We start from the raw sequence: 27,494 nt of genomic DNA, 5'->3' as shown, positions 1-27,494 counted from the left end.
TTTTGTGTTATGAATACCAGAATGTTACCGTTTACTTATAACCGTATACTTTTTCATTTAATTCCCCACAAATTAAAGAAAGACAACCAAACTAATTTCGGTCATAGTGGTTGGAGTTTATTAGATGCCCTTAAGACAAAAATGTTAGGCTTTTGTGACCAAGAACAAAACATAAAATATGCCGCATGTATACAATAACAAAAAAATGAATCAAAAAATCATTAGGAACAAGTTAAACTAACTGCAACAACACGCTATGGAACACTTTCAATTGACCACAGCAAACAGCTGGCGTCCTTAATCCAGTGCCTCTGTAAAACAAACCAAAATGAAATATTTAGAAACACTGTCATTGGTAAAATATTCAAATTACAAAGTTGAGGAAGACAACAAGATCTAAGGAAGGAAAATGTTAATCATGCCAGGCAAATAACACTTACCAACGTTACTTAGAGAGACGAGGCAAAGAGAAACTCTCCGATGTTAAACTGCACTGACAGGTGTTCTGGATGAACTGAGACGCGTCCGAGTCACGTTCAGGAGCAGTCGGTCACGATTAACACTCAAATTACTTTTATGCAATGAACACTTTGAATAATACAAATATTTATTATCTTTACATTCTAACCACTGAAACGACAGTGAAGGCGGCTCATGGGATTTTACCACTTTAAAAGTGCAAAACGGACGAAAGGTGGCGCACTTTCTCAAATAAGGAGGAGAACCCCGCTGCCCTGCGTGGCGTTTTGCTGGTGTCCCTCACGAGACGATTCCACGTCGCGCCACTTCTTCTACGCGCGTTGATCGTTTCCTTTAGCCGTGCGCCGTTCGCAATATTATTATTTTCATTTTATTTAGGAATTTCCCGCAGCTTTCCTGCTCTGACTCTCAGAAGAGGGGAAGAGGGGAGGGAAGAGGTGGAGGGAAGAGGCGGGGGGGGGTTCAGCATCTCTCAGCCTCCGCCCGCCCGCCTCTGTGTCTCTCCTGTCCGAAGCGGTGGAGAGACCGGAGCGAGGCGCGCCCAGACGGGGGGACAGACAGACACAGAGAGAGAGAGGGGGGGAGAGAGCGAGAGAGAGAGAGAGAGAGGGGCGATGGCCGCCGATGGAGTATGCGGGGAATCGATGGAGCAGTACCGGGCCGAGTTGGAGCGGCTCACCCAGGAACTGGCCGAGGCGAACCGGGAGAAGATCAGGGCGGCGGAGTGCGGGCTGGTGGTCCTGGAGGAGAACCAGGTGCTGAAGCAGCGGTACGCGGACCTGGAGATCGACCAAGACGCGCTCCGCAAGGAGTTGGAGCAATTGCAGGAGGTAAGAGAAGAGGCGACTGTTGCTTTTTGGGGGGGGTGGTGTTGTTTTGTTACACCGTGGCATGCGCACTGCGGACAGGTGTGAGATGAGCCGCATACACGAGGGATGCTTTGTTAAAATGCGTTCACGTGGATTAGGAATTGGTAACAAGCTACATGAGATGGTTTGATACGTTTGATTTATTTCAAAATCCCGTCAATTGAGGCCCGTTCCCACGATGCCAAAGGACTCATCCACTATGAATAAGTTAACGCCAAAAGCTGAATAATGTATGCTGTTTTTGTGCAGTGGATCCACTGACAGCAGCTCGTTGCAAACATCTGTATTGCGAGCAACATTCCTTCTGGCGAAAGCTTTCAGTGATGGGTTCCTCAGGCGCAGGTCTACAACGCTTTGTGCGGTGGACTCGGTTGTCCACTGATTTAAATGTCAGGAAGGGTGAAGTGCGAGAAGACACAAGGACGCCGTGATGGAGGTTTTTAGATTACACACGCATTTGCTGCCGTATAGCAAAACGCTGCGCTGTTTGAAGTTTGGAGCCCAGGGGTCAACAACTTTACAAGGAAAGTGCTACGTGAACAACGGGCCTTCCTCGCTGGCCGCATTAACACAGACAGTCATTAATGCATACATGCATACAGCGACAAGAGGCGGATGCTGACAGGTCTCGGAGCTCAAGGTCACTTATGGTGATGCTAGAGCCAAAAGTCCAAGAGAAGAGGAAGCTGAAGGCTTCTTGTTATGTACCTGTGTGTGTGTGTGTGTGTGTGTGTGTGTGTGTGTGTGTGTGTGTGTGTGTGTGTGTGTGTGTGTGTGTGTGTGTGTGTGTGTGTGTGTGTGTGTGTGTGTGTGAGAGAGAACGAGAGCAGCGATATAAGCTCCCTGCCGCTAACTTTAATCCACTTTCATTCTTGTCATTTGTGCCACGCTGTCATCTCGTGTTCATGTGAACACTGGTCAGTTTGGTATTAAAGAGCTCAGGCCAGAAGATGCTTGAGAGGGCAGACTATTCTTTTCTTGCAAGCAATTGTTTAAACATCTGTTTTGCATTTGTAAAAGAGGATAACATTAAGAACAGGCCAGTGGCATGTCTCTTAGTGTTTGTTTGTTTGTTGTTATTAGATATACTTTAAATAATAGTATAATACGGTTATGAGATATTTTATTTATTTTTAAATTGTTTGCCACTGTACAGCATTCTACACTACCGTAAAAAAGAAAAAAGAAAATATTGTACTTCCACAGAAATAAGCACAATCATGAGTCACGAATCACGGCTGGGCGAGGACTCAAATGCAGAGATTCACACTGGAAACCAGATTAAGATTGAAACAAAATATGGTTCTTTATACTGACAAAAAGAAACTTGAAACACAGGAGGTTAATGAGACGTTACACGTAAACCTTCTCTTAATCTCTGTTCATTTGACTCTTATCAACAAGAGCAATCTACGTCTAACCAATACATACTTGCCTGTGCGTGAGGGCCAAATAAATAAAAAAAACAGTCTCAGTCTACGTCACTGTGCGTGCACGATTTTTTGGCTCGCATGCAGCATCAGAATGATTTGTGCGGCTCGCGGCAGCATGTTAAGACAAAGAGACGGCCTGCGTGAAGCCGGCAGCAGAGCACCGTCTAGCTGATACCTCACACTTAATGGATCGTTACGGATGAGGGGTGATGTGGCGGATGATACGGAGAACATGACGAGACGGGGAGGAGAAAGAAGCGGAGAGAGTAAACATTTGGGCTTTGTAGGAAAGGGATCAGAAGGAAAGATGAAAACAAAGTATGGTGAATAAGTATTTCTTATTAATAATTCTATGCCAGAAGACGACGAGGTGGATGCGCCTGCCGTACTGTGCTGGACTTCCTGAGGATTCTGTAATCACTTAACATACCAGGCGGTGCTTTGACCCTCTCATAACGGTCCACTTGCCCTTGCAGCATTTTTAAAACCTGTGTAGCAAAACGTTAACTGTCATAGCTGTAAAAAAAAAAATTAAAAAAAATGTCAGCTGCAACGGCAGCAGCTCTTTGCTGGGAATCTGTCATCCGTTAACATCTGCACCCATTGTATCCTCTGCTTCGCCACCTGCCTGTCTCCCGCCCCCGCCTGTCTCTCTGTCCCCCGCTCCTGCCTCAGAGAGGGAACATTTTTTCCGGAGGTGATATTACTTCCAGAGCAAAAACACGTCCCGCTCCCTGTCTGTCCGCCGTGCGCTCATGAGGGTGAGATCGAACGGCAGAGTGCAAACCTGCCACTACAATAACGTCGACTCCCGCCCTGCTCGGGAGAGGCGCATTAGCAAAAAGAGGGAATGGAAACTGCAAATGGATTTTTGGAATTGCTTCTGAGACTGAGTGGCCTTCTCAGAAACCGTTATAATAAAAGTCTCATCGTTCTCTTTTTTATTATTTTACTTAATAGATTGAATGATCTGTTTCATCCAGTCAATGTTAATTCATGTACAGGTCAAAGGTTCAGACACATATTCACGCATGTGTTTATGTACATCGATGCGGGCGCCGGCCAGACTTGCACGCATGTCAATACCGACAAGAGCACTACACTCACTTACACGTGCTCTCACACACACATACAGGGCTCGGTACATTTGTATCCGGTTAAGTTTAGTATCTGGCTATGTTTAATGTCAGCCCCCAATTGAATGACAATACAAGGCCATTTGGGAACGAAGAAGCCAACGATTATTTTCATTGTTGACACACAGATTGTTTTCTCCTCCCACAATGTCTCAGAACCTAATGTGCCGTTTTTAAGTAGCGTGTTGTGTTTGAGGTCGTCCAAAAGTAACGGAGGGTTATTTCTGACAGTCTGACAGTTCTGACATTTCACTGGAATTGTTTGGCATTCAGAATCAAAAAGGGTGAAGAAATATTTCCTTGATGTGAGGTGGTCTTCAGTGGATCTTACCCCCCAAGTGCATTTTAAACTTTCTCTCTTACGATATCTCTTAGTGGGATGTTTGTCTTACTTTTGGAAGTTATTATCCGCACAGCGTTTTGGTTCTGAAAGCCGAATCATTTTCGTATTTTTCCCTCACGCGGCCGTTTACACTCAGCCTACGTCCTCTTCTCTCTCTCTCTCTCTCTCTCTCGCCCGGCCGGCCCTATCGCTCTCTCGTTCCTCTTATCTCTGTGTCTGTGCATGTCTCTGGATCGCTGCCATCGCCTCGTGGTTCTGGCTTGTTAGTGCTGTCTCTGGGCAGATCAACCTCAGCTAGGACACGGCAGAGGAGGACGGAGGAGGAGGAGGAGGAGGAGGATGCACAGCGGGGGAGAGTTGTGTTTTCATATGGCTCACATAGACGTCCTCGCCACGCTGACAACAAGGCTCGGAGGCGTCCAAAGATGGAGCTGGAAGAGCAGCGTCGCCGCCGCGGAGTCATGTTATGCCAGATTTACTTATTTTGTTCTACAACGTCACTGGATTTTTGTGTGAAAATAATCCATACTCACCAATTACTTCTCTTAAATCTCCTTTAAAACGAAAAACATGGCTGCCACTCACAGGTGGAAGGAGGAGAGTGAAAAAAAAGTTCTTTATGCGGTCGAGTTGAGAACAGGCAGTTCACACACAACAGATCAGTTATATCATCAAGACTTAAGGCTGAGAAATATGCCAAAAGAAGTATTCATCAAACTCTTCACATATCTTCAAATATATATTCAGTCACGATTCATCAGATCAGCAGGAAATACTCCACTTCAAGACGAAGTGTCTGTGTTGCTTGCAGCTGTGTGTAGTCACCCCTCTCTTCAACACTGTTGTCTGAGCACAGTTCTTGACTCACAGTATTTGCAGCCATTGCACTTGGCTACTGCAGCAAACATGTTCATCTAGGATTAGTTCGAGATGAGATTAGACTTTGTGGAAGATAACGTGTTGTTTAGTGAGTATAAGAGGTTCTAGCTAGTAAATAAGTGAATAATTTGAAGTATCTACTGTAATGTATTTTAACAGTAATTAATGCTGATAATTGGATTTTAGGGTAATTTTACAGTATATCACAGTATTTGAGGTAATTAAATCGGTTATGGCCTTGTAGTATATTAAGCAGGGGTAAAAGCCAATATTTGATACAAAAAGCACATTCTTTAATTTACAGTTTGCATCACCAGACGAAACGCTGGCATAAATGTCCCAAGATGCAATGCATCCATTACCCAGTTGGGGAAAAGCTCTATCTGTAACATCAATAACTAGTATTTGTATGACATCCCACCATGCCAGCCATAGTTTATTTCACATGAGTTCAACTCCCTATCGGCTACATTGGAGGACATTATGAGGCTACATTGGTTGCATGTCACCAACAGGCAACGAGGCTCTTGTGACGTGGTGAATGCGGTTCAGTGATTGAAAGCATTAGTGTTATATATATAGTGTATATATATATATATATACAAGGCCATTTGGGAACGAAGAAGCCAACGATTATTTTCATTGTTGACACACAGATTGTTTTCTCCTCCCACAATGTATATATGTATATATATATAAAGTTAAACCAGATGAAGCAGAAATTGTTCTTCGCGGGCAAATATTTACATTGCAAAGTATATTAAGAACGAATATCATCATCAAGGGGCGGTTGTCAAATTCACAAAGAACAACAACACACTTGACTGTCGTGTATTGATTTATTGATTTGCTGTCGTTTCCTCTGTAGTCGCTGTACAGTGAATATCACGTCACGTCAGGTCAACATCATGCGACTGCTCGGTCATTGTGAGCAGGGCGTTAAGCTGCCGTTTGACTTGAAGTCCTTCACAGTGAATGTTGAAGTCCAGAGAAGGAGCTGCCAAAGTCACTCTGGTTGCCAAACCTCCCGTGTCTTCATAGTGTAAAGAACAACAAAAGCAGAATACATCACAGATGAGGAATCACATTTCCAGGTGTTTCATATATTTCCCCCATCGACTGGACAGATGTTGCAGCGGCAGAGTTTGGGGGCACATCTGGCTCTGGAAAATCTTGAATATCTCTTATTTATCATCTATTAATGACAATTGCGAAAAGAAAGCTGCTGTGGTGGTAATGGATCCGCCCTGAGTGAGGAGAAAAGGATACTTTGCAGTTTTCTCTCCCCCGCTGCTTCTCCTTCTCCCCCTGCTGCCTCCTCTTTTACACTAGCCGGGGTTCGAGGGAGGGCAGTAAACCTGGACAGAATCAATAACCAACGGGATGGTGTTGCTCCTTCCTTTCGGTATTTGCGTTGCCCACCATGAGCCCACCATCCCCCTCCTCCACTCCTGTGGCGCACCCCCCCCCCCCCCCTCCGTCCCCCCACCACCACCCGCCAACCCCAACCCCCCTCCATCCTCCCCTATGATCCCTCCCTGGAGCGAGGTGGGTATTATGCATCGATTTCTGTCTCTGTGAGCTGAGCTCCGCACTATTGCGCGTACTGTAGCGTGCATGGTGGAAATCAGTGCATGTTGGGAAAACGTATCTGGTAGATTGTGTGTTCCTCACGGCGGATCACAGAGAAAAGCCTTTGAATCACTCACAGGGCTTTTATGAGAGGGGGACGGTTTGCCCGTCGCACCGTGGAAATAAAACCCAGGTTTAACAACACTGTATTTACTCAAGCGTGTTGTCTTCTAAAGTCATTGAGCCATCAGTAAATTATTGTATTCGTCTTTCAATGTGAATTATGTTGTTCGGGGGGGGGGGGGTTGATTGTACGAGATGCAGGTTTGGTGGGTTGACCTGTGACTCCAGCAACAGGCTCAGGGAGGCAGTGGACCTTGCAGATAAGGACCTGTCTGCCCTTGTGTTTGGCACATGCTGTTCTTCACAGGCGGGGTGGGGGGGGGGGGGTGATATGTGCAGAGAAGGTCATTTGTCTTTGTAGTTGAGTCACACATGAGGACCACTTTTACTGCATGTGGGGATGGATGGCTCCTCCTTCTGTTTTTATTCTCCTCTGTGTGTGCATGTGGAGCAGGAGGGGTGGGGTTTGGCTGCGGATGTTGTGGTTGAGACCGGAGAGAGCGCGGAGGGGAGTGTGGGGGGGGGGGGCAGGATAGAGTGGTGAGTGACTCCACACAATCAGTGTGGTTTCTTTGTTGTTTCAGGTTTTCATGGGTGACTTGATGCAGAACACGGGGAGGGAGCGAGAAAGGTGGTTTCTGGTCACTGAATATAAGAGGATTTACACAACAGAGCTAAACAAAAAAAAGAATTACAGTTATTTAATTATGACCCTGGTGATCCTCACACAAAAGATTTAGTGAAGCTGTTCTCCATCTGACCCGCCCAACATAGATTATGCTTTTCAGAAAGCTCCTTTGTGCTGCAGTGAAGTACAGTAGCTGGTAAGAGGGAAGAGGCAACCGGACTCCTGCAGGCTGCGGTATTGATTAGTTGTTACTTTAGCCACCGGCGTCGCAAATTGTGAAAGGAGAGCAGAAAAGGACGCTCGCCCTCTCTAGTTCCTTGCAATCAAATGATCTTTGATAAAATAATGGTTGAGCCTTCTGCTGTATATATTATTGTAAATCGCTAATGGGTGTGTGTAGATGTTTGTCAATCAGTTCTTTAAAAGCATCACCGGATTCAGTTATTCTCCCTTTCTTTTGTGTCTAGACAATGTGATACACTTTAAGCTTCATCTTTTTTCATGCTCATCATCGGTTCACTCAATTCACTCTGGGGAAAGCGAAGCCGGCCGTCTATGACCAGAGGCCGTTATATCACCCAGCGACTATGTAGAGCAAAGACGAGCATTATCCCCCGAAGCCTCCCCCCATCACGTGCACATGCACATCCTCACTGGCATGCATGAGCGTGTGCACGCTCAAACATGTACTTAAAATGCATGTGCGACGCGGTATTGGGGTCAGATGATCGGTCCGTGTCACCTCTACGCTGTTCGAGGATGTATAGGATTAAGAGGTATTAAATCATCCCCTAGTTAAACGATTTATTAACCCTATGCTGCATCGCAAGAGACGGGATGTCGTGTGAGGTCACGACACGGAAAGATCAAAGAGGAAGGGGTAGGTTGGTGTGGGCCTGCTTTTGAAAGGTTCTGGAAAAGATGAAAAAGAACAAAGGAGTAGGACTGAGAATTATAGTTACCACGACATGTGCCTACATTTTTCATGTATAATCGGCGCAGCAATTATTTTCACCATCAGATAATCGGTCAATTATTCATTATTATTTCAAGAATTAATTGTTCAGTTAATGAAATGCAGTAAAAAAAATACCTTCCAATTACCCCAAAGCCCCAGGTGACAACACGTTATTAATTGACTGCAAACAGAAACGCAATAAATCCACATATTCGAGAGTTGAAACTCTCAACTTCATTTGAATGCCAGCTAGCAAGTGTAAGCATGTTAACATGCCAAACTAAGATGGTGAACATCTCTGTGAAGGAAGGAAGATCCAGATAAAACGTTTAAACGTCCATAGGACCTTACGTAATAGACTGAGAAGGAACCAGCCTGGTTGGACATAGATAACAGAGAAAAACAGAGCGGGAAGAGCGTCGTAAACCATCGCAAAGACCACCATGAGCCCGATGAAGCGCTTCCACTGACCTCACTTTTATTACTAGCTTGTACAAGGATTCCCACAGCTCGGCGGCCTCTGCACGGAGGCCCTTCTGTGGCTGCACAAAAGCACCGAGTCACCCGGAGGCCCCATGTGTCAATACCAAGAGTGTGTGCAGGCCGGCCTTCCTATTGACGCCGGTGTTTGTCTTGCTTGGCTGAGTCCTCTTCATCAGCAGAGACCCGCCACGGAGCGAGGAGACAATGTTATCAGTTGAATCTGTCTCCTGTCCTTCTCAACCCTTCCTGTCTCTCCGGCTGTGTCTGCTGGCACAGATGCAGAATCAGCCTATGAGCTGACAACACTTTCACCTTTTGCATTTCTCAATGCTGCGCTCATTACTCTCAGCACACTCGTCGCAGCTCACAATCTCCCCCCACCCCTCATATCATATTTAGTTTCTTTAGTCGTCCTTGGGCCATTGGAGTACTTCTTCCATTTAGTCAAACAAAGGGTCCTACAGAGAAGTGAACATAGAGGAAGCGGAGTGGGTCGATCTCCACGCTCCCCACATTAGCGCCGTAAAACTCCATCACTCCGCCCCCCCAACCATTATGGAAAATCGTCTGTTGTCGTTTAGGAGGATTATGAAGAAGGCAGAAAGCACTTAAAGGAATCTGCACAAGGATGGATACAATGATTTAACAGAAAACGTGCTTTGTGCTTCGAGAGATTAGAAGCGTGAAAGAATAAACGCTAAACAGATTAGATGATGGAGTGAAAAGGTAATGTTGTGTTTGGGATTATGACCATGGAAATCTTCACCTTGTTCGTTCTGCCTTTTCGGTCTGGAGGAGAGGTTAAATGCTTCACCTTAATGCATTGGCTCATTTACTTACACGCATAGTTACACATCTGCACACACAGTCATCTGCACCTTCAGAGACAAGAGGGGCCGATGGGCTGCAGATTGTTATTTGGCTGGTCCTAACAGTGAGGACTCAATGTTCAAGAATTTGGGAAGTGAAGGCTGACATCAAATATCCACATATTTTCCTTCTCAGCTCTCAAAGATTATATCTTTTTGCTTATAGAACTAAAATGAGTTGATATTGCAGTCATTCTACCAAAATACCAAATACTGACTGATTTCATTAAGTTCACTTTTACGGTTATTTAAAGAAAGACTAAAGGAATCAAATGAATACTAAATGAATGTGAAGGATGCTCGTGTCTTCAGTGATGGTAAACTGGAGATCTTGGGGTAACAATTTCGCTCAATATTTGAGAAATTGCATATTACTTGATAATGAAAGTATCATGTATCAAGTATCAAGTAACAACACAATAGAACAAATCCACTGTGCTTATCTATTAAAGAAAGTATGATGATTTATTGTTTTCTACCTTATATTTAATTTAACATTCCTTCCTTCTGTCCATATCAAAGGCTTTAAAGCCTCGGCTCCTCCTTCTCACTGTTTTTCTGTTGTTCTCTCTGCAGACAAATGGCTGGAGTTGGGGATAAATTCCTTTATATTGTGACTCCTATCTTTAAAAAAATCTGATACCTTGATGAAATGAACGTTAGAAGGTATAAGGGATTCTCATCGAGGCGGCGCTGAAGTTATAATAGTGAATCAGACTCAGGAGGAGAGGGGGATCGATTCGAGAAGGAAGGACAGGATCTAAAGAGACATCTGGGATCAAATCTTCCGCCCAGCCGCCTCTCTGTCTCCCTATTCGACGTCCCTCCATCCAGACTGAGCACTCATAAGTGATGGCATCTTTCTTTCAAGAGCAATTCAATCGCTTTAACAAGCCCCATCTTTTAAAGAAACCTATAGCCGGTCTGCTGGCACACAACACGTACGCATTGTGTTGGTGAGAGAGCAACAGATGTGTCTGTAACTGGAAGGGACTTTCCATTATAAAAGCACATTGAGGGCTCATGCAACTATTACCCACCAAAATAATGATACTTTCCTTGAGTGTCAGCATAATAGCATATTGTTATCAGCAAAATAATAGGCTTAGCTGTGCTGTATTACATTTCAACAAGGGGGAACCGAAAGCGGGACAATTCTGCTTGCTATAAAATGTGCTGCTAAAAGTGTGTCATGTGGAGTGTAATTCATGGAGACGCAAAGGGCGCTGCAGATCAGGCCTCGGCAGTCAGCTTTACTATGATACATGACAAACATTCCTGCTGCTTCATTAGCGAGTTTTACACACACACACACACACACACACACAAGCCGTACTTTGGCTACTCATTTTAAACAGTCTTTTATATTTTATGTTGAAATGTATTTTATAATCCGTCAATGTGTTTTATTTGTGAATTTTGTTAATATGACTGACCTGCATCCTTGCTGTGCTGTGATTACCCAGCTTCCCCTTGACTGTGAAAATGTGCTTGTGTGTTTGGATGACAGATCTCTTGACCTGGCACTTTTTCCCCGGTGGCGGAGAAGCACAAAAGGACATTTCTGTGTCCTTGTTAAAGGGCGACAGCTCGGCTCGTCATGGATGCGGGTTTTAAATACATCACATGAGCATTTCACATTTCTGTAGCATATGTAACATGTAACGGCATGTAGAAAAAGTCCTTTCATGATATTTTCTCTGGACGTGGAGGGAGCTCGTCAGGTGATGTCATTGTGATGTCATTGTGGTTTTAGGATTATATCCGCTCGGACTAGAGTCACTTTAATTTAATGCCTGCTTGACTTTCAGGAGGTGTGGATGGTCTAATGAGAGACACTAATGGGTTACACTGTGGGAAATGTAGTGTGTAGTGTGTGAAATGTAATCTAGAAAGGCGTATTGTTTACAGACATCGACATAATTAGTTTTCAAAAAATAATACTAATCTTTTAAATTTGTAAAAGACAGAACTGACAAGCCACATAGCAGAATTTTTGCAGTGGAAAGTTTTTTCCTACAGTTCTGTCATTTCATATTGCACTGCAGTCAAACATAATACTGTGTGCTTGTGTTTTCTCCAGTCTCATCAGGCTTATGTGTGTTTGCATGTGTTGTCTTGTTATCAATGATCGATCAAATGCTGCTTTTTACTACTTTACTTCCTCATCCATTTGTTGTCCTCTTGATGCTGTTCTTATGTGATTATTTATTGGAATTATTCTGATGGGTAGTCTACTTTTTTTTTTTATAAATAATTTGACTCGGTCTCCAACAATTGCGATGACGGCGTTACATTTTTTCTTTTTTTACAAATGATCACCAAGGAAGTGAATGACAGCAAGAATGTGTCTGCTCTCACCCTGCCCTGCACACACAGTGACACTGCACGTCTCTCTCCGTGGTGCTGAAATCCCTGACGTGGTTGGCTGGGCCGGCCATCTGGACGGGAAGCAACAGAGTGTGTGTGTGTGTGTGTGTGTGTGTGTGTGTGTGTGTGTGTGTGCGCGTCTGTCTGTTTTTGTGTATATGTCTAAGTGCATGTCTGAGTTTTTCATTAGATTTTTCCCCGAGTAATACCCTGATTTCCGCTTCCCCATAACTTATCAAAATGATGTTGCCGCAGACAGAGATTAGAGCTCCACGAGGCGGCTTTTGGTTGATATTTGAATCGAGCCTGTGATCCAGATTTAAGGCTGTTATGTCTCCAAATGATGAATAACATTTCTCATCTTGTACTTTCATGAAATAATATTTTAGAGATTAAAGATTACAATCCTAAAGTTTACTTAATTTCTGACAGTACAGTGATAAAAAATAAATTAAAGATAAATGTGTCAGTCATTATTTTTATTAGGCAATCACCTAATTCCACATTAATTCAAACTTAAATGCACAATGGAACATGAGTTAAGTCAATCAATTGTATTCATATTTGCTCTCTTGAAAATGTAATCGAGTCTAGACTCTTGCTGTGGTTAACAGTGGTATAAATAAACTTGTTTTAACAGTAATTTCCAACCAGTGAAATCCCGAAAGTTCACAGATTCCTTGCTAATGTAAAAATAGTTCACTCTTCCCCTCCCTTTCGGGATAAAAATAGATTTCTGCTGTATGTACAGTACACTAACTGACAGGATCTCCCCTGACTCCTAATTAGGAGCTGCAGGATGCAGGGAAGGATTTCAGGGTTGCACGCGCTCCTCCTTTCACACTAGAGCAGCGGTTGGTTTGTTCCCTCTGTATACTCCTCTCTCCCTGGCCCCAGGGATGAATATCTATAGAGCCTTTTGTTCGGACTTCATCTGCTGAGTTACAGGAGGCCGAGGAGCCTCGAGGTTGAATGCATTACAGGGTTTTCGCTAATACACAAACGAGCAGGCTGCCAATCAGCAACTCGATCTTAAAATCAACCCGAGGAAATGGAATTACGTTTTTATTAAAAACACATGTTATCTGGCTTCTGTAACTGTGCTACGCTTGTCAATTAGGTCACAGATGCAGGTCTGCTAAAAATCATTATAATGATAAGGCATGCAGTATTGTTAGTGACGTTCATGTGAATAGCCTGAAAAATGCAGCGCTGGCACAGTGTTATTTTTAGCCCACCCTGAAACCGTGGCACAGAGAGGACCAGAGCTCTCCGCCTGCTTGTTTCTGTGTGAAAGCTGAGCCTCCGTCATCACAGTGGCTCACTGGGACTTCCTGCAGGAGGAGTGTCGGGCAGACGGATGCGAGCGGCACGGCTCGGCTCGCGGAGGCCCGGTTGCAATGAAACTATCTGCTTCGCTCATGCATCCAAGACCCCCGACGAGTTGCTTCTCAAACGCCTGCATATGTGACGGTTCTTCTGTCCGTCCGTCTGTTGGTCGGCCTTTAAGTCAAACGCCATGTTTATCAAGCCTCAATACTGAATTAAATTTCCTGAGCCAAATATATAGTTTCCCCAAGTGTTTGTATGCGCCCACTCCACAGTACTAGAAATCCAACAGCTGCACGCTGTGGGTCCAGATTTGTTGCTCGTCCACCTGCAGGGCTCAGCTGTTGCTGAGAGGCCGGCTCGGACGCTGACTGACACCAGGCCCTGAGCTCATTCAGTCACACTGTGCTCAGAATTAATCAGCTTTTTTGTTCTTGAGGCCCTCCCTCTTAATCGTCCACCACAATCACACTGTGCCTCCCCCGGAGAGCCAAAGAGGGCACCGGGGGGCAGGGGAGCGGGGGGGGGGGGGGGGGGGGGTGAAAGAGAGCGGGGAATAAAAGAGATGCAGTGAGGGAGGGAAAGTTAAGAAACGATTCAAATACAGCATTTTGCATGAGTGCTTTATACTCATTATAAAGCAAGTCCTTGAGGACAGCTTTTTGTGTTTGAGGGAAAAATAGTCTGTATTCACAGCCATTAGTGGACTGTGAAGTATTACTGGCTCTCTTTCATATGCAAACTGCCCCATCTGTATTTCAGAGGGGAAATAAAATGCAAGGATAAAAGTATATAAAAAGTGTGTGTGTCCTTTTCCTTTACTTTCCTTTATGTCTGCTTGATGGAGTGTAACCAGCATCTAGTGTCTCTGTACGTGAGAAGTATTCAAAAAAGCAGGCCAGATGTGACAGGGGCAGGTGGCCAATTAAGCTATGTGAAATCAGCTTATCTCATTCATTCACACAGACTTTGGGTTTGGGCGTACATCGTTTCATAATGGCTGAACACTCACCTTCTCTCTAAGCCTGAGCTCTATTTACTTAGTAGATTTCTGACTGTAATGAATTGCCCCTATCCAACAACAGGACCTCAGCAACTCCACTCTGCTTACATAAGCAGGCAAGTTCACTCATGAATTTTGAAAGTTAGTCGGAAGATTTTTAAATGGGCCAACGGGAAGAAAAAACGCTGCACATCGGAGCTCAGGTCTTCTCCAAATAATGGATGCTTGTACCTTCTAAATGATTAATCCGGGGGAGAAAACAGAGAAAATGTTTTTTTTAAGTTAGCGGCGAGGTTGGGAGGATTCTTTGTGAATTAATAATCCTCCAGTCCGAAATATAAGGCTCCCTGAGGATTTAGGCTGCTTTGAAAATTTGGGCGGGTATAAACTGCGTCCTATGATAACTACCCTTGCTGAATTGTTTAAAGTTTCATGTGGCAATCGTAGACATAGAGAGTTTTCTGAGACAGCATTATTGATCAGCCGCGTCTCTGAGGGGCCGCTGTGTGCAACATTTTATTTCGAGCTGATTTGCCGAGAAACTGAAGAATGGCTCATAGTATTTATTGAACCACCAAGACAGCTGCTGCATCGGTGTTGAGGAGTGCGTTACAAATCCTGAAATTGTGTCTATATTAAGCTAACCTTGTCAAGGGTACACCTTCGTGTGATATGATACGTTAGTCCTTTAACCTTGCGTGATGTAACTGAATATCCCCAAATGTCACTTTGTCGTTAGTCCGTGCAGATGAGCTTTGGCGTGTCGCTCCACCACTATTCTTGTACGGTCGCCTTTGATTATCGGAGGCTCGTTCTGCTGTTGCCGCGTGCTTTGATCTTCTCAATCAAGCCTTGGCTCCTTCGTCACGACAAGTCAGCGCTCGGTGCCGTGAAAACCCGTGTCAGGAAAATGGGAACAGTGTGTCTATTGATCAGTGAAACATCATCTCCCATGGACGGCGAGCAGGTATTCTTGGGGGCCGGCCTCTGCTGTCAGCCTGGTGGCCCTTGGTGTGAGAGATGGGCTGGCGTTACTCTAACATGCCAGTGGGTGCAAATCCCTCACATGCATCAGAGTGTTTGTGTTGTATGACAGGATTTGGATCACTGTCACTTTGAATTTTACTTGCCTAAAAGATATTTGTTGGTCATCAACTATATATATATAAATATATAACCCTTCTTTTCTTTGTCTTCAGGCATTCGGACAGGCTTACAGCAACCAGCGTAAGGTGGCGGAGGACGGGGAGAGCAATGAGGAGACGTTATTAAAGGAGTCGGCCTCCAAGGAGGCCTACTACATGGGACGTATTCTGGTGCTGCAGACGGAGGGGACATTGAGCCGCACCGTGGCGTCCAACGCGCAGGCCGAGAACGAGAGGCTCAACGCACTCTCACAGGAGCTACGGGAGGTGAGCTTGTCAACAGTTCCACGCTGCACCTTCTGCAGATGGTTTGTCGGTTCAAAGAAGGTTGGAGACAAAAAAGGGAAATCGGGATTGTCCGAAAAATTACAACAAACCGTCTCCTATTTTTACGTTATTCCTATTTGAGGCCATTTTCCACAGTCTCGTGGGTCAGGGGTTAGGGCTTAGGGGTTATGACTGCGCATTAACTTTCATGGGACCAAACGGCCACAGTGGCAGAAAGGGCATCGAACGTGACAGAAACAAATACGCACGTGCGTACGTGCACCCGAGGCGTACGCTCATGCATTCATGCACGTCTGCAGCCACTGTGGGGGGTTCGATCAGGGGTCAGACTGCCCCCGGCCACGGCACCATTGTTGGGGGGCAAATCCGGTGCTAAGCTGGGGAATAAGTGAAATGCCCTGAGCTCGGCACATGTGTCCGGCCAGAGTGAGCCGGGCTGCGCTCGTCCCGCAAACAACCACAGGACACACTTTCTTTCACTCTTTTTGTCGGGAAGTCACGTGAGGTTGAGTTCTTCCTCTCTGCACGTCATGACACATGTTGACACGCGTCAACGTAAGCAGAGCAATGACGTACACGACAGATGGATTCATTAGAATATTCCACATTATGTAGCATAATATTTTGAAAATGGGGGGCACCTGTGAACTGATGAGCACTGGCAATATATTTCCAATGAGTTCATCACACACTCACACAGAAACACACACTCACACCCGTCAACTGTTTGCATCATGATTGTGGCTCTTTGATGACGATGCCTCTCTTTGAAATCATCATTAGTGCGCGCCGTGCCCTAATGAGGAGGGGGTTGTCTTTTCATCTTGAGGAGCAGGTTTTTCCGCTGGACCGGGGGACCAATCAAACGGTTCCCAGCAATCCTCACAAATACTTTCAACATCAGCAGATTTCCCAGGGAAGAACTTACGTAAAAAAGTTTGACTTACTGCCAGAAAAGGTTTTTCATTTGCTGTGTTTAGGCGGTTTGAAGTCAGAACATGAAAGCATTAAGTAAAAAGAATGTTTTTAGGGTCTAATGAGAGACACTAATACTAAAGCTTATTTTGACTATTGCTTATTCTGGTAAAGAAAAAATCTAAACTTCCAATTAGTCTCATTAGCGAATAATTACTCTCCGTCCTGTGTAACCATGAATCCAATAAAGCTGTAACTATGTCCCGCTTTGCGCCGCGGCGGGCTCAATGCTCATTGCTCATTGCCAGTATGTATCGTGCTGATCAGCTACGCTTCTGCAGAGCCTCAACGATGGATTTTGGGCCTCTAATCCGGCTCACTTCAAACGCAGCTCAAAGTAATTCCCCGCCTGAATTTGTAACTCAAGATGTCGGGAGAAAACGTTATTCTAATCAATTATAATTGTATGATTAGTTATTCACGCTAATAATGGTTGTTCCTAAAATGTCGCTTGGCTTCTTTTATATTCCTCAGGGTTCTTCTAATAGCGTTCTCTGTACAGTCTCACTGTACTTCGATGCGCTCCATTAGCTCTAAAAGTATAGGAGATGCTGTCAGCTACTGTGCAAATCAAAAGATTCAGTGTATCATAATGGTCTTTAGTTTCACTCCAGTTGCCAGCTCTAAAAGCGCACAAACTTGTGGAGGCTAAGAGCACAGAAGAGGCCTTGTGTCTCAGGTGAGCCTGTGAGTTTAACCCCCCCACCGACACTGTGGATCAGCACCTCTGCCATATGTGCTGAGATCTGCAGGGCAGCGCTGCAGTGAGACACATTCGCTGTTTATTGTTCCATACTTAATACAACGCTTCAAACCTGTATAGTTGCATTGTGTTGTACGCATTTAGCCATAAGTCTTTTAACACTCTCTAATCTGTTTCTCGCAATGTGCTGCAATCCTCTTACATCACCACGGTCAAACAATTGACTTAGTAACTTCACATGGTCAGTTCTTTCGAAGCTAGTGGATTTTATTCCGTGGTCTAAAACTGACAGATGGCTGTGCTGAGGTCTCAATATACATTCCCAGTCCTACTACTTAGATTTATGACTTCTGATGCCGGCGCATTCCTCTCGCCGGCACTTTATCGGGCCCAGCAAATTCTTATATTTCTATCTGTGCTCAGCAGGCAACGCAGGATAAGGATATGGAGTCTGAACATGCTGACTCATTGCATTTAAGATCATGCAATGGTTTGATAAGCTAAGAGAGGCTAATGCCTCATGCTATCAGATAGGAGGAGTATTTACAGCCTGGTTCCGAGATTGACTTTGAATGAACAATGTGTCCCCCCCCCTCCATTGAACCCATCTCTCGCTTTTCTTACTATTTAATCCAATTGTCTTTGCTACAGGGTAACGAGATGCTGGAGCTACAGAGGAGCCGAATGAGGGAGGAGGTTAAGGAGTACAAGTTCAGAGAGACCAGACTGCTTCAGGATTACACCGAGCTGGAGGAGGAGAACATCACGCTGCAGAAACTGGTGTCTACGCTCAAGCAGAGCCAGGTCAGTGTCAACTGACCCGAGCAACTTCTCAATTACACCACCCATCAGCATATCCGCCTCAGGCAGGTGTGTCATCGCCTTCAGCGACGGGACACCAAGCCCCTTCTCGGTGGAGGGGTGGAGGACTCGCGCTCAGTTTCCAAAACCACCTTCGAACGTGGTCCCCTCTGCGTTTTTTTATTTCCAGGAGGCACTGAGTCAAACAGGGCTCTCATCTCGTTGCTCATCCTTTATTCACCTCGAGGTGCTGCAGTATCCTCTGTCCAGTTACACACAGTCACACAGTGTCTGTGGGTTGTTTGATGTGTGTGTGTGTGTGTGTGTGTGTGTGTGTGTGTGTGTGTGTGTGTGTGTGTGTGTGTGTGTGTGTGTGTGTGTGCTGATTTTACAGGAAAGATGACGTCCAAATGAAATGAAAGCGAAAGTGTTTAACTGCTTTGTAACCAAATAAAAATGAATAATAACAAGTATTTTTTACCACATCATCTGGCTTGTGTTTAGATTGAATATTGAGCAAAACCACGATAAAATCAAAATACCACGTTGTCACAGAGTACTGAGTCAAAAGACGTTACATGTTTGGTTTAAGTTGTCTGACTTTAATTAAGTGTTTTTCCCTTTAAATATGTTTAATGTCCTTTGCCGCTATTTGTGTGCACTCACATCTTCCTTGCGTCCCGTTGCGTCTGTCCTGTGAAAGCGTCCTCATGATGCTTTAGAACGTATACGGCAATCAAGTATTTCAATGAAATGCATCCTACCGTTTCTCTCCTGTTCCTGCTGCTCCTCAGGTGGAGTATGAGGGACTAAAACACGAAATCAAGGTGCTGGAGGAGGAGACTGTTCTGCTCAACAGTCAGCTGGAAGACGCATTGCGTCTGAAGGACATCTCTGAGGGTCAGTTGGAGGAGGCCTTAGACGCCCTGAAGAGTGAGCGTGAGCAGAAGAACAATCTGAGAAAGGAACTGGCCCACCACCTCAGCCTGAGCGACAGCGTCTACGGAGCGGGCGCCCATCTGGCGCTCACCGTCACCGGCGTTGAGGGCCTCAAGTTCCCAGAGGAGACCAACGGGACCAACGGCAGCGCCGTCCCCACCGCCAACGGCAACAATGAGGACAGCAACCGGCGAAATGACCACGTTCACACGGGCACCGGATCGGGTAAGATGAACGGGGACTACCGACCGGGCAATCGGAAAGGAGAAGGCCTGCACCCCGTGCCGGACCTGTTCAGTGAGCTCAACCTGTCCGAGATGCAGAAACTCAAACAGCAGCTGCTGCAGGTAACTAACTAACTAACCTCAGTAAAACCAGCCGTGTTGGCTTTGTTCTTCCGTGTCACTGAATATTCATTTCATGATCAGCGTCGTCAGTGTCGAGTTACTGTCTGGACGATTTCAGGGTCTTTAAAGCTGCTCCCGACGTTAACCCCAAAACTTAATCCATCCATCCATCGTCAAACCGCTTATCCTGCACACAGGGTCGCGGGGGGGCTGGAGTCCATCCCAGCCAACTTCGGGCGATAGACAGGGTACATCCTGGACTGGTCGCCAGCCAATCGCAGGGCTACACAGAGACACACAACCATTCACACATCTACGGGCAATTTAAAGTCCCCAATTAACCTGATCCCCAGAGCATGTCTTTGGACTGTGGGAGGAAGCCGGAGAACCCGGAGAGAACCCACGCAGACACGGGGAGAACATGCAGACTCCGCACAGAAAGGCCAGTGCGCGGAATCGAACCCAGGACCTTCTTGCTGTGAGGCAACAGTGCTAACCACCACGCCACCGTGCCGCCCATAATATAATTTATGTATATAATTTCACCTGAGTGCAACACACACTCATGACAGGCCCATCAGTACGCACACGGTGTGTTAGAATACATAAAAAATCAATGATGGATTAGATCCATGCTAATAATCTAATTACGGCATTGCTGTTCATTTTTGCCCGTGAGCTCCTCAGGGACCAAACATAATTACATTAATGGCTGCTATATTAGCAGTGTGGCTTTCACTGTAAACACAATTACCCACTAATCAATTTTCTCTTTCGGGTATATTATTCTGGTAAAGATGTCAACGCCAGCAGCTGCAGGCTTCTAATTTGCCCGTTAATTTGTCTTCTTTCTCAATATATAAAGAACATACAATTGCACACAATCCTAAAATTCGGGTCTTCGCTGGAATCATTTTAACAGGCTGAGCAAGTATTTGCTTAGCTTCCCTCTGCGATCAAAGATTGGATCAATAAAAGGTGAATCTTTTTAGCTCTGGGGGAGCAAAGAACACAAGAAGCATCAGAACAGCAAGTCATTTTAGTTCCCAATGTCTTTGAGACAAGCGAGCTACGCCAGCTACTTTTGAGCGGTTGCCATTTTTCTTATTTTTGGTGGAAATGCTGAAGATTAAATATATTTGATACTAAAGTCTTGGACGTTGGTTTTATGAACTTGTATCAGACACCCGGCTGTACATTCTTCCCTCTCGTGTGCCTGCGGCCCCGCAGGTGGAGCGCGAGAAGTCGGCGCTGCTCATGAACCTGCAGGAGTCGCAAACCCAACTGCAGCACACGCAGGGCGCCCTGACCGAGCAGAACGAGCGGGTCCATCGCCTCATGGAGCACGTCAACGGCATGAAATGCCTCAACGGGGACAAAGAGCTCGCCGACCCGCGGGACAGCGAGAAGCTTGACGGCGGGTCCTTCTCGCCACCGGCCAACGGCCACCACGATCCCGACATCCACGGCCTCGAGATCCTGGAGTGCAAGTACAAGGTGGCCGTGACGGAGGTGATCGACCTGAAAGCCGAGCTCAAGGCCCTAAAGGAGAAGTACAACACGGCTGTGGAGGGGCAGGGGGACAGCCACGGTGACGACAGGGTCCCGGCATTGAGTGAACAGGTTTGTCATTATTGAGCACGGGTTTTTTAAGGGTTTTTATCACTCCATGAATAGCAACGTCAACCTTACGATACTGAGATCCAACGCATTTCTCCCAAGCAGGTGACGCATCTGGAGCATTGCTACCGCGAGAGCAGGGACAGGGTCACCAACCTGGAGGCCGAGCTGCAAGCGGCCGCCAGCGCGGCCGCGGAGGGCCAGGGCCTGCTGAACGCCGCACAGGACGAGCTGGTGACCTTCAGCGAGGAACTGGCGCAGCTCTACCACCACGTGTGTCTGTGCAACAACGAGACCCCCAACCGCGTCATGCTGGACTACTACCGCCAGAGCCGGGTGACGCGCGGCGGCAGCCCGAAGGGCCCCGAGGACCACCGGGCGCTGCTCACGCCTCGCCTGGCCCGCCGCCTGGCCGCAGCGTCGGCGGCGTGCTCCTCCGAGCCCCCGCGCAGTCCCGTGGACTCCCCGTCCCGGGACGTCCGTCACAACGAGACGACGGCCCACGCGGTGGACTCCTGTCACGGCAGCCCCGCCCGCAACCCGGCGGGCTCCCTGGCCATCGCCGCCTCTCCTTGCCCGTCTCCGGTGCCCTCCGAGGCTGGAGGGGACCTGCGGAAGGAGCCCATGAACATCTACAACCTGAACGCCATCATCAGGGACCAGATCAAGCACCTGCAGAGGGCTGTGGACCGCGCGCTGCAGTTGTCCAGGCAGAGGGCGGCGGCCAGGGAGCTGGCGCCCATGCTGGACAAGGACAAGGAGATGTGCTTGGAGGAGATCCTCAAACTGAAGTCCTTGCTCAGCACCAAGAGAGAGCAGATAGCCACGCTCAGGCTGGTGCTGAAGGCCAACAAACAGGTGAGGAAAAGAGAATTTTACTTTCTACTTTGACGTTGTGTTTTTCAGAATCTCTCCACTGTTTTTCTCCAGCAGTGTTCTAGCGACTCATCGTAAGGGAGGTAGTAAATGTGTTGTGCCCTAAATCATCCTGCTTATGAATCTAAAAACCAGAGACTGAGAGGCAGAGCAGCAACTTTCAACTCCGTTCCTTCTTTTTAGGAATGAATGTCCTGATTAATTATTTCACACCCGGTGTCGAGTAGAACTTTGCTCTAACTAAAATGTTACACTGGCATCCTGCAGACAGCAGAGGGGGCACTGGCTAATTTGAAGAGCAAGTACGAGAATGAAAAGACGATGGTGACGGAGACCATGATGAAGCTGAGGAACGAGCTGAAGGCTCTGAAAGAAGATGCCGCCACCTTCTCGTCTCTCAGGGCCATGTTCGCCACCAGGTGAGAGGGGAAGTATTAACGCCTCCCGGCTGCTAAAGGGGGAATTTGACACGCAGACTGAATCCGTGTTTCCTCCCTATGTGTGTCTCTCTCTCTGTGTAGATGTGACGAGTACGTCACACAGCTGGACGAGATGCAGAGGCAGCTGGCGGCAGCAGAGGACGAGAAGAAGACGTTGAACTCCCTCCTGCGCATGGCCATCCAGCAGAAGCTGGCGCTGACCCAACGGCTGGAGGACCTGGAGTTTGACCACGAGCAGATCCACCGCGGCCGCGGCGCCAAAGTGCCCAAGATTAAGAGCAGCCCGCCCAAAGTAAGTGGCAGAGGCGCCTTCACGGCTCCCTCCAGTCCCACCAGGGTCCACAGCCCCTCCATCATCACCCCCCACCTCTCCCAGACCCCGAGTAGTCCTCCCTCTGTAGAACTAACTGCCTGTCCGCCCATGTCCGCGTGGACTTCGGACCCCAAGCCCGACATGGCCGACCCCGAGCGGTTGACCTTAGAGTTCAGACGGATCATTTATTCGAGACGAGACATAGGGCGACCGTCCCCGTCCCACAGCGTCGGTAGCCCCGGCTCAGTGTCTCCTCACGTTCGACGGAGGCGGTGACCGCGGCAACGTCCCCACACACGCAGCGCCGAAGTCCACCATGCACGCAGCTTGCAGAAGACCCTGGATTGTATGGGACACAGAGGGGAGGGGGGTCCCTGGTTTTCACGTGTCCGTGGTTTGAATATGCGGCGACACTCGGCAAATCACCACTCAGCCCTTTTCGTATCCTTAAGGTCGGACCGCGGATGCTTTTTTCTAATGAACTTTACGAATGTGACAGGCGTCCGTCTCGGTGTCTGAATAGCGGCTAGTTTAAACCAACAATCACCAAACGGCTGCAGCCCCTCGCTTCAGTGCAGCGTGACTCGCAGCGCCCCCCTGTGGCAGACTCTATTAATAATGTGTTATAATATTTTATATTTTACACATTTATTTAAATGTCATTTAACTGCTCTATTCCCTAAACTCCTGTGTGTTGTAAGTTACATTTTCTCTACAGTTTTATTGCATGTCTATTTGTCACACCTAACGTCTTGTCAAAAAGCATCAGAGAAGGTTGAAGTGTGCTACTTGATGTCCTGAGTGATGTGGAAACAAGTCAGACCTCCTCTCTGTGTCTCAACCCGCGCGTTTCACTTTGTCCACCACCCCCCCCCCCCCCCTTCTGCCCCACCTGGCCCATTTTATACTATCCAAGATGAAGAGCACAAGTGTAGAAACTATTTCTCGATACACCTGATGTGACAGCGTTTGAGTATATTTCTATCCTTTGCTGTCAAATGCTGTTTAACTCTCTCTCTCTCCATCAATCCTTTGTCCTACCTCAGATAATCACAGAGTGCATAGCAAAAACGAATAGTTAACTTACAACATTTTAAGATAACACAACGCCATATAAACAACTTTTAAGTGCAACAGACAAACATGACTGGTGGAGTTCAGCTGTACTGGATTGTTTTTGTTCTCTCCTTTTTCTGTACTAATCAATATGATATTGGATTTTGTGCGAGTGTGCGTGAGTGTGTGTGTGTGTGTGTGTGTGTAAATATGTCCATATTTGTGTGTCATGCAAGCTGGTCCTGTCAACGTCATCAAATGAGACCAGTTTAGTGACCTCCAAACTATGCAGCCGTGTCCCGTGAATGTCAGGCGCTCTCTCGTTGACGTCGTGAAACACTTGATTTCCACGGCATGAGAGAAACCAAATGAGGATGATCATGTGTAAACGTCCCCCCCGACAAGACCTTCCCCTGTGTTGTCTTCCGTTGTCTAACCCGGAGTGTCCCCACTCTGTGCATTTGTCTAATTTATCAGTTTCTTGTAGATTGTCAGCAGCCTGCTGCCTCAGTACCGTCACTCTCCCCACAACTAAGGCGAGGGAGAGCCTCCCTAGCCCGCAGGTAACCAGCCGCACAACCTGCCAGAAGTGGGCTCATCGACATCCATCCACGTGTCCGTCCACCCGCTACACGCCATCACAAACACGGCGTTCACATTCTATTCAGTGCGCACGTCTTCTGTTGCACATCTAGACGATGGATGGTCCCGAACTCTCTCGGTTAATTACTTATGAATAGGCAGACGGAGGGCATGTGGAGTTTTGCATGGTAGGGTTCTATACCTATTCTTTAACTGGATATATTTAGTCACAATTCTCACTTCAAAAATCAACCATGATATTAAACTTTATTAAAGATCTGAGGCCATTTCTTGGTTTTAGCGTTGCTGCTCAGCCAACCTTTTGTTCGTTCCTTGTTTCCTTGTGGTTTTAAAGGAATAGTTTCACCTTTTGGTGAAATATTTTGGGTTGGGGGGTGCAAAGAAAACAACAAAGCGTTTCACCAAAAAAGTTGAACTTTTCCTTTAATAAAAACCGCCGCCAGCTGTTATGCCCTCATCACACATGCTGCATTTCGGTTTGCTGCCACCTCGTTCTTCCAACAACTGTTCCCGTGTCTCATTCCCCCTCCTCTCTTGTCTCTCTGCGTTCTTACAGTCCTAAATTGTTGGCAGAACTCCAGCGACACGGCACAGTCCTGTCCGGTAGCAGTAGTCTCCTCTCCCCCTGCGACCCTCGTAGCGGTCCGGCCCGGCAACCGCGGCCCCCCCGGCACCTGACCTCGCTGCTGCAGGCCAGACTCTGGCCTCGGTCCGGAAGGAGTCACGCAGAGACGGAGACGCTCTGGATGGGGGTTCCCTGAATAAAACGTCCTTCAAACTAGCGGGTCAGACAAGGTGCTTCTTGGACTCTGTGCCCCCCCCCCCGACCCCCCCACCCCACCTCCTCCCCACCCCGCACCCTCCTGCCCCCTAAGGTTCGGCCCTCAGTAGGAGGCCTCCTGGTTACCCGGGTCGCAGAAGAGGAGGAGGAGGAGGAGGACGCTCATCATGTCCTGGAGAGGAGTGAACTGACCACGGGAATATTATCCCTCGTGCTTATTTATTCATTATTTATTTACTCTTATTGATTATTTATTTGCAAATTGAATTGAGGTATTTATTACTGGAATGTTTTTTCTTTTCCTCAATATGGAAACCGTGACGTGTTTTACTGCTGTGGTGGACGTCTGTGATCGCAGATCACCTTCCCCACTGAACACCACGATACTCCTGGACAAAGGAAAACCAAAAGTCACCCAACTAGAAGTCTAAAAGTTATTTCTGCCGTAGTTAACGGTTTAAAACTCGTCTAGCCATTTAAAGAGTCAGTATAATTATCAAAACATATGTACGCCACTTTTACATATAGTAGGAGTTGGGTTTGATGTTGCAAACAGACTAATGAAGGTTATTTTATTACATAAATATTGTTTCTTGTGGTGGTGGTGGTGATGATCGGTGGATTTCAACTACCTTTCTTACGGCACTAGTCTTTCCTATAGGTTGGTTGGGCTTTTTTTATACTGAGATTCTCTTTTTTTGTGCAAATAAAGACTATTTTATACCTCCTATTATTTGTATTAACCTTTAAAGCCGACTCTAGCGACGTGGTTGCGTCCGTCATGGAGCTCAGGTCTCTTCAGAGACGGAGGTAGATGATAAACCGAGTGTTTGAGATCAGGGCCTGGGTTGTTTTTGTTTGTTTTTTCCTCTTGAATTGCACAGGTTTAAGTAAGTGAACTGACCTGAATCTTTTCAACATTAATTAGGAGCCGACGGTTCCCCAAAGGTGAACCTCTTCACCGGTTACTGTCACTGTCATGTCAACACTGTATTCTCCCCATAAAGCTTTAACTCTTTCACTGTATTGGTTACGATTCCCAAAAAACGTTTATCATCACCCCCATCGACTCGTATTGAAGGTGGCAGGATTTACATTTTCTACATCCCAGGCTACACGTTTCTCCTCCCTGCTCAGCTGCCCCCACATATAATTCCTTCAAAACAGTATGCAGTTCAGTCCAAGCACAATTATGCACTTTGCATTATAGCAATACGTAAATTCCGGTCGTAGATTGATATTATATCTTTCAACCATTTCTGCCACCATGAACTAACCAGCAAGCTCACAAGAAGCGCGCGGCAGCAAGAGTGTCGCAGTGACGCAATCGAGATTGTTTCTTTTTGAAACACTGTTCCCTACAACATCGCGAAACGGTCTGATTTAGAAAGTCTCACCGATGGATGTAATATGTGTGAGTTTGTGGCATAATCGTATCATTTCTCAGTCTCTGTACACTCTTTTAAATGTCTTTGATGTTGTTATTCTCCTTACTGCACTGAATACTTAAATACTGAATACCTGATGGATATAAAATGGATAAACTGAAACCACATAGTCAGTATAGTGTTGGAATGACAGATAAAAGCCTTTTTGTTCGATCAACAATGAATGAGTGCTCGTTTTGTTCTCTTTGCAACTCTGGAGTGATGCAAATATGTTTGGTTCAGAAGTAGCTTATGAACGCACGCCGGCCCATTGGTGACCTCTTGTTTGCACAATAGAGCAGTACACGGAGAGACTAATCCAGGGAAAGAAATAAAAGGTTTAAAAAGAACAACAGCTGTACTACAGTTTCTCCTCCATTTAAGACCATTTAAAATTGGTTACACGAGTAAATAAAAGACCTGTCCTTCGATTTGTGTGAGACTTTTTGTTTTGTATTTTAAACTACACAAAAATGAACTCTGTATCCATGCATTCACACCGAACATAGGTTCAGAGCTGTTTTTAAAATCAGCAGAGGTTAGACATGAATCAGTATTATTTGTGATCATAATTAGTACAAAGAAAAGCAGCAAAATGTTGCAGGAAACGGATGAGGTAAGAAGATACATCAGTTTATTACATCTGATAGTAAGAAGATCATCAGTGTGTTGAGTGTATCTTACACTCAACAAGTCATCTTCATG

The 27,494-nt window shown here is 46.3% G+C and overlaps 1 protein-coding gene across 8 annotated transcripts; it reads left to right on the top strand.

The window, feature by feature from the left end:
- Positions 1-659: 659 nt before the first annotated feature.
- On the top strand, positions 660-27,220 carry LOC120809572 (protein bicaudal D homolog 1-like). Of its 8 annotated transcripts, none has more exons than XM_040163473.2 (10): positions 660-1,310; positions 15,675-15,887; positions 18,238-18,390; positions 19,182-19,673; positions 20,904-21,296; positions 21,399-22,151; positions 22,437-22,588; positions 22,691-22,901; positions 24,456-24,541; positions 25,138-27,220. In XM_040163473.2, the coding sequence occupies exons 1-10, from the start codon at positions 1,095-1,097 to the stop codon at positions 25,340-25,342; spliced, it is 2,874 nt and encodes a 957-aa protein (XP_040019407.2). In that variant the 5' UTR covers positions 660-1,094; the 3' UTR covers positions 25,343-27,220. The 8 variants fall into 8 exon arrangements, with proteins under 8 accessions (XP_040019407.2, XP_077938136.1, XP_077938139.1 ...); XM_078082010.1 differs by having other exon boundaries at positions 21,396-22,151; XM_078082013.1 differs by having other exon boundaries at positions 24,466-24,541; positions 25,138-26,970.
- Positions 27,221-27,494: the final 274 nt, after the last annotated feature.

This window comes from Gasterosteus aculeatus, chromosome X (genome assembly GCF_964276395.1).
Source record: "Gasterosteus aculeatus chromosome X, fGasAcu3.hap1.1, whole genome shotgun sequence".
NCBI lineage: Eukaryota > Metazoa > Chordata > Actinopteri > Perciformes > Gasterosteidae > Gasterosteus > Gasterosteus aculeatus.
This window is presented reverse-complemented; position numbering and strand designations above follow the sequence as displayed.